Here is a 7,982-nt window from a genome sequence, read left to right on the forward strand (position 1 = left end):
AGAACTTTTTGGCCTTAATTCTAAGCGGTATGTGTGGAGAAAACTAGGCACTGCTCATCAGCTGTCCAATACAGTCCCAGCAGTGAAGCATGGTGGTGGCAGCATCATGCTATGGGGGTGTTTTTCAGCTGCAGGGACCGGACGACTGGTTGCAATCGAGGGAAGGATGAATGTGGCCAAGTACAGGGATATCCTGGACGAACACCTTCTCCAGAGTGCTCAGGACCTCAGACTGGGCCGAAGGTTCACCTTCCAACAAGACAATGACCCTAAGCACACAGCTAAAATAACGAAGGAGTGGCTTCACAACAACTCCGTGACTGTTCTTGAATGGCCCCGCCAGAGCCCTGACTTAAACCCAATTGAGCATCTCTGGAGAGACCTGAAAATGGCTGTCCACCAACGTTTACCATCCAACCTGACAGAACTGGAGAGGATCTGCAAGGAGGAATGGCAGAGGATCCCCAAATGCAGGTGTGAAAAACTTGTTGCATCATTCCCGAAAAGACTCATGGCTGTATTAGCTCAAAAGGGTGCTTCTACTAAATACTGAGCAAAGGGTCTGAATACTTATGACCATGTGATATTTCAGTTTTTCTTTTTAATAAATCTGCAAAAATGTCAAATTCTGTGTTTTTCTGTCAATATGGGGTGCTGTGAGTACATTAATGAGGAAAAAAATGAACTTAAATGATTTTAGCATATGGCTGCAATTAACAAAGAGTGAAAAATTTAAGGGGGTCTGAATACTTTCCGTAGCCACTGTATCACAAATAGAAAAGCTGACTTCACTGAGTGTGACCCCCTGAACAATGTGTGCCACAGCAGCGGTTTTCTGCCATGTGTGAACCAGCAATGACCATAGTACATCATGACTTACAGTCAGCTCAAACTTGGTGAAGGAGGACATGTCGATGACGCAGACAGCCTCTTTGCAGCATTTCACTTCTGCTCCAACAATGTCAAACCAGTCTGGTTTGTAGAAGGTCTTACTCTGGTCCAGAGAGAGCAGATCTACAAACACAGACAAAACCAGGCTTCAGGGAAAATATATTTTCCTATTTGGCACCTCACACTAAGGTGGCATATTTGAAATATTTTAAAGCTCCAAACACTGCTTGAGGTTTTTTGGTGGAGATATTCAGTCAGTAATTAACTACCATGAACCTGCAAACAGAGTTCCCTGCAGATATCCCTCTTACATGTCATTAATTCAGGACAAGACCCCAAATCTTCCCGAACAATATCAGCATGCAGTTACAGGCAACTACCTCTTTATACGTACCTTCAGATGTTACTCTACTGAGAAAGTTTTAGGAACCACTATACTCTGGCTCTGAGGAAGTGTTGTGTTTTGTCTGAAATAACCCATAAAAGCTGTGACACTGGCCACTTAAGACCATATTTGCATTGCACAGTATTTGGCTGACATTGGTTAATTTCCCAAAATAGGACACTCAAGATACAATGTATATGATATGAGTAAATAACTGACTAATGTATCTAAAGTGTTTTGATGAAGCAATCTGAAAATTGTCAATCTAATTTTAATAATCAATCATCATTGCTGTTTTCTTTAAAAGATTAACCACATTTAAACTAATTGCATTGTAGTTTATGTAACAATCATCATATACAGCTTTAAACATCACTACATACAGGGTCTAAAACCATTCTGAATTCTGATAATTTTCCTTCTGTCGGCTTATACTGCTGTCTCCAGCTATCACTGCTGTCCAACTCTTAGCTATCCTTGACACTCTCGAGAAGAAACTCAGAGAAACTTCTCATCAGATTCTGACAGTTTTCTTGGTCTTCCACTTCTATTTTCACCCTTGACCGCTCCAGGTTCTTCACATTTCTTTAGATCAGCTTTGATACCATATCTGGAGTATCCAGTTTGTTTGCTCACTTTTGCTGACATTTGTGTGTTTTTTTAATACTGTGTACATATTTACTAGTTGTATTCTGATAAATATAATCATCATAACATTGCTAAAACAGTTGACATTTACATGTCAAGTGGTTCAGTTTGGGCTCATGAAATTGAGTTTTACAATGTGCACAAAAAACATCTGTTTTAGTTAGTAACATAGATGACAGCTGGCTGTAGAGCTGCCTTGAGTCGTGACAGTCTCATAAACTGTGACATGAACCATTACATTCTGTACAGATCTGCTGTAGTTCACAGGACTGGCTGGTTATCTGACTAGCCATCTCATATATCATCAAAAAATGTATCTATGAGAGAAATGGTCTCTGTACACTAAATTTGTGATTGCTGAGCATTGACACATAAAACCATGATAACAGAGAACATTTTGTTAATTAGCCAGATCTACTCTCAATCATGTGACATCATTGCTACCAGGTATACAGGGTTTTATTTCCAACAAGCAGCATTTGAGTTTAGTGATATGTAAACCTTCTGTCTGAGATGGAGTTGATCATACGAGTGTAAGAAGATACTACCTTGTAATGAAAACCTGGATTCTCTTAAGCCATGATAGCACATCGCACCACACCACCCAGGATTTTTAGACTCACGTCCAAGCCAACTTATAGCTACAAAGTAATGCTAATAATAGTAATAATTGCTGTTAACCGTTATAGCCACAGAAAAAGTTAGCAGAAGCCACTCATGAAATACTGGTCACATTTTAGTCTTCTTAAATTTACTTGAGAGCAAGCACTTTCAAAGTATTAGTATGACTCCCAGGAAGTTCTATAACAGCACAGTTATTAGTTTTATGCAAACAGTCTTGGTAATCTAACATCAAGGCATGTGTGTACTGATCATATGAAGAGCTACATCTACACTTTCAGACCTTTAATGCACTTGACTTAATGAAATTAATACAACTGTTTTGATTTTTGAGTGTCACTAAAGATTCGAGATAAAAGGAATGGAGTTTGTAGTGCTGCTGTTCTGTAATTTATACCTTTCCCTGGAGGAACAAAGTATTTGGGCCTCTCAAAGCCATGTTTCTCCATCCAGCGAGCTCCCTGGGTATCCAGACGATCATAGAGAGGGCTGGTCCTCAGCTGACGCCCAGTCTGAAAGTCCCAGCGAGGGACCTTCAGTTCATACAAAAGAGCTAGGAAAACACACACAGACACGTTGGAATCACAGAAGAGCAAAACCATGCACAGTGGATTCAGAAAGTTTTCAGACCCTTTCAAGTTTTCCACACTTTGGTGCTATACATTTCAGATTAATCTTAAAATGGATTCAATTCATTTTTTTCTTGTCAATCTACACACAATACTGTGAGCTGTGAGCTTGGCACCTTTCTTTTGGAATTTTCTCTCGCGCTTCTTGGCTTAATCATTCAAGGTCAACTAGGCTGAATGGGAAGCAGTGGTGCAGAGCCATTTTCAGGCCTCTCCAGAGATGCTCTATTGAGTCCAGGTCCAGACTCTGGCTGGGCCACTCCAGGACTTTCACAAAGTTTTCCCAAAGCCAATCCTGTGTTTTCATGGTTGTTTGCTTCAAGTCGTCTTGTTGAAATGTAAACCTTCGCCCCAGCTTGAGATCCTGAGCACTCTGGAGAAGGTTTTCATTCAGATTTGCTCTGTATTTTTCTGCATCCATCCTTCCCTCAATCCTGACTAGTCGCCCAGTCCCAGGGCAGAAAACATTCCCACAGCATGATGCTGCCACCACTGTGTTTGACTGTAGGGATTGTATTAGTGAGGTGATGTTCACTGCCTGGTTTTCTCCACACACTCCATTAAGAATTGTGGCCAAATAATTCAATCTTTGTTTCATCAGAGGATTTTTCTCCTCATGGTCTGAGAGTTGTTCGGGTTGGCAAACTCCTAGCCAACTGTCATGTGCCTTGTAGTGAGGACTGGCTTCCATCTGGCCACTCCACCACAGAGGCCTGATTGGTGGAGTGCTGGGCTGATGACTGTCCTTCTGCAAGGTTCTCACATCTCCAGAAAGGAACTCTGGATCTCATTCATAGCGACCACTGGGTTCTTGGTTACCTGTCTGACTGAGGCCCTTCATCCCTAATTACTCAGGTTGGCTGGGCAGCCAGATATGTGAAAACTGTTAGTGGTTCCAAATCTCTTGTATTTGAGGATGATGGAGGCTACCGTGCTCTTGGGCACTTTCAATGCTGCAGAAATGTTCTTATATCCTTCCTCAGATCTACAGTATGTCTTGACACAAGCCTGTCTCACAGGTCTGTGCAGTTGAGGTTCTCTCAACCTCGTGGCTTTGTTTTCACTCTGCCATACACCATCAGCTCTGAGACCTTATATAGACAGGTGTGTAACTTTCCTAATTATATCCAGTGCATTAAATGAAATGCACTGACACATTGGAATGAAATGCAAACAAACTGTTTTTACTTTGTCACTGTGGAGTATTGTGTGTAGATTGATGAGGAAAAAACATTCAGGTACGTTAAATTAGTACCTGAATTGTACTAATTAGTGTATGATTGTACAGTGGATTCATAAAGTATGCAGACACTGTCAAGCTTTCCACATTTTGTTTTGTTACTCATCTTAAGATTGGTATCTTTCACATACTTAACTAAAAACATTAACTGAACACCAAAAGGTACTCACGCATGACTTCCATTACTCTATGTCTCAGGAAAGTTCTGCTGCTCTGCAGGTTGCCAAAGCGTTTGATGTCCAGTGGCCAGACATTGGCAGTGGGATAGCCATAGGTGATCCACTCTGCCAGGTACCTGTATTCCAAACCACACATGCCATTTGTACTTCACTGTGATGCAAGCAAAACCTGTCCACAACACAGTGCTGATCACTACAGTTAAGTAACTGAGGCTGAATAATTTTCTGAGTAGAAGATATTTTGGGCACTCTCCTGAATACAGTATTATGATGCAGAATACAGAGCAGGTCTAGTCTTCAAAACCATTTGCCAGTGTTTGTCCTCACTAAGTAGGAAATACTCTAGCAAATACCCTTATACCAATGCTTACTTCCCAGCTCCTCCAGCAAAAGCCAGGCCAGAGGAGTTCATCCCCGCCAGCACATAGCAGCCAGAGACACCCGGCGTCTCCCCCATCAGACAGCGCATGTCAGGGGTGAAGGATTCTGGACAGTTGACCAGCTGATGGATCTCAGCTGACTCAAGAATAGGCATTCTCCTCAGCAGGGAACTGAGCATTGGCTCTGGAAGTAGAAAACCTTACAATTAATATATATTTCCTTTTAAGAAATTCCATAGCAATATACTGCATTTTTAAATCAGTAATTCTTTCATATAATCATTGTGAAAAAAACATGCCATGATAAAGCAGCCAGCTGTACCATCAACCTTCACATTTCCAAGCAATCATAACCAGATGTCCTGTGAACCAACACTTGACTAAAAGCGTCAAGTATTGTGATAGGTGAGAGACTCAACAAGCTAAAGCTGCTGCTTAACAGCAGGAACTGCACACTTTATCCATGTTATCCATGAGCAGTCCAGGAGGTTTTCCTTCATCAAAGCTGACCCAGAGGCAATAATGTAAAGTGCAACCAAGTGGAATTTCAACTACAGAGTACCCCATAACAGATCAACTTGACTCTGCATGGCTGCAGTTCAGTGTTGGCTGGGCTCTACAACCTGACAAGCTGCATGAGGAATCTCAGAGATGGTAGCACACTGCCTGTGTTTTGACCATTCTTCAAGGCAGCTTTTTGATTTACTGTCAGCCCCTTTTACATTAAATGTAAGAAAGCTGGCAAACTGGTGCTCCGGTGTTTATTTTACACAGCTGCTGGAATCCCAGTAGGTTACTAGAAGCGTGATGCTAAACATAATGTCCGAGGTCTGTATGCTTGGCGGCCAATAGATTTTTATTTTGAAAATGAAAACCTGTTATTTGATATATTTATAAACAGAAATCAAGAATTATAGTACTATATGATCCGTGTGTCTCTTTGAGGGCAGAAGTACATACACACACACACACACACACACACACACACACACACAGCAGAAGAGACAGAGGTTTGTGTTTTGGCTGTAATCACATAAAATCTTTGCCACAAGGTTGTGCAGAGCTGTGGCTGTCTTTATTCGCACTTTAGAACAAAACACTATGAGACAATCACAAATGAACTTTGTTCTCGCTGACATCGCTCCCTCTCCCCATTGACTCTCTAGCTCTCTTTCGGACCTCCAATCCCCGATTCCGCCTCATCCCCCTTATAAAGGAGGTTGGGTGAAGTCATCTTGGCAAAAACACTACCTCACGTTGCAGCATGTTGGAGGGTCAACACTGCCACCCCCATGCCAGTATTGTAACTTTTATACAGAATGATGGGGTGGAAAACTGGCAAAAAGCTCCCACACTGAATGGGCAGTGTAAAAGGGGCTACAGATTAGTAGAATAATGCCAAGGCCAAACAACACATATGATCATTTCCATGAAAATATTAAAAACAACAAAAGGTGCCCGGGAATGCCAGTGGATGACAAACTGCTGTTTTACAGCTATGTAAACTTGTAAGCTTTCCTCCCCTTTCTGCTTCTATTTGAACACTCCCATCCCTGTCTCCCTACCCCTCTCCTTTACCAAAGTGGTCCCAGTCCTCCTGCATGCTCTGGATCTCCAGCTGGTTGCGGCCCTCAGTGAAGATGGGTTTGGGGTTCTTCTCAAAGCCCCCTGACAGAAGACCCCCCTGCCATGGCCGTGCATATATCCTGCCATCCATATCGATCACCACTGGAAACAACAGACAGATTCAGTCAGACCACCTTGTTTACAGCCACCGTGCGACCCCATGTAGCAGACACTGACATATAACAATGCAGAAAAATTGACTTTGATAGTAAATAATGAGTTTCATTTTGCATGTTTCAGGTATACCATGAATTACTATAGGGAGCTAAATGGGTAAATCATCTCAGGGAAAGAAAGATGTTCACTGCATTAACTTGAACTCCAAATCCAGCACACCTTATACCCTCTCTCTCTCTCTCTCATTTAAACACACACAACCTGCAAAGTCTCAAGAATTAAGTGAATTTATGTTCTAAGGTGTACTGTATTTCTAGAAATTTTCCCATTACCATTACTAGCACTGACGTGCTTGTTAACAATGGTAAACCTACTCATTAAATGAAGGTACTTACTACAAGAATCTACATTTAATGTGAGAACTGTGCTATAATGGCATACACTCACAGAGCAGCCATCACCTTATGTCACTGGGCATCATCTAGGGACTTCATCTTAGAAGGCTAGGAGATTCTTGTTGCAGTTATGTACTGTGCAATATGTTACTCTATCAGTGAATTTGCCAAGAAACCAATCAATACATTCTTCTATTACAGAATCAATTTTAACTGGCAAAACAATACAAGCGAGCAAAACTTAAAATCCTTTTGATGTGTGAGACCTGGGGTGTGGGGTGGAAGTGGCTCCTGAAGAGGTTTGGTGAGGAGGTAGAAGTGTTCACAGCCATGAAGAGGAACAGACACCTTAGTTTCACTGAGCTGACCCAGTTCGTAAGCCCACTGGAGCAGAGAGAGACAGAACAAATATGGCCACCTGCTGCTGAGAACATAGATACTGTAGACTGACTGTGCCAACTTATGAAATAAGATTAGTTATGTACAACAGGGACTCAAAACTAGGTACTAATGCTCACCTCAGCCACCTTGATTAAAATGCCAACTGGCTCCACTAATGATATAAGCATGATACACAACTGAGGACCACCGAAATCTCTCTTTTAGATCCTCCTATTTTGTTTAGTCATAGTATGGCTATTTATAAGTATAATGTAGGTGAGTACCAGATGCAGCCTTATATAAAAATTAAGATCATTACTAAATGCTTAAAAAGATTTTTCCCTCACAAACTCTCCAGTCTAAGCTGGCACTGGGATTTGTTGATGATGATTTTTATCTTAGAATCCCACTTTGAGGTTTACCTGTCCAGCACAGTTAACGAAATTTGCACACTTGATGGTGCCACGGTCAGTCTCCACTGCAATCACAT

The 7,982-nt window shown here is 41.7% G+C and overlaps 1 protein-coding gene across 2 annotated transcripts in view; it reads right to left on the reverse strand.

The window, feature by feature from the left end:
• The window catches only part of pdpr (pyruvate dehydrogenase phosphatase regulatory subunit), a 17,856-nt gene that overhangs the window by 8,032 nt on the left and 1,842 nt on the right, over positions 1-7,982 (reverse strand). Inside the window, exons 5-11 of one of the 2 annotated variants that reach the window (XM_020623511.1) lie at positions 7,915-7,970; positions 7,378-7,495; positions 6,552-6,701; positions 4,965-5,157; positions 4,585-4,709; positions 2,943-3,098; positions 881-1,014 (exon numbers count right to left, since the gene is read on the reverse strand). In XM_020623511.1, the coding sequence (XP_020479167.1) occupies positions 881-1,014; positions 2,943-3,098; positions 4,585-4,709; positions 4,965-5,157; positions 6,552-6,701; positions 7,378-7,495; positions 7,915-7,970 (932 nt within the window). Of the gene's footprint in view, positions 1-880; positions 1,015-2,942; positions 3,099-4,584; positions 4,710-4,964; positions 5,158-6,551; positions 6,702-7,377; positions 7,496-7,914; positions 7,971-7,982 lie in introns of those variants that run through there. The other variant, XR_002276854.1, reaches the window with a different exon arrangement.

This window comes from Monopterus albus, unplaced genomic scaffold (assembly GCF_001952655.1).
Source record: "Monopterus albus unplaced genomic scaffold, M_albus_1.0 scaffold302.1, whole genome shotgun sequence".
Classification (NCBI taxonomy): Eukaryota; Metazoa; Chordata; class Actinopteri; order Synbranchiformes; family Synbranchidae; genus Monopterus; species Monopterus albus.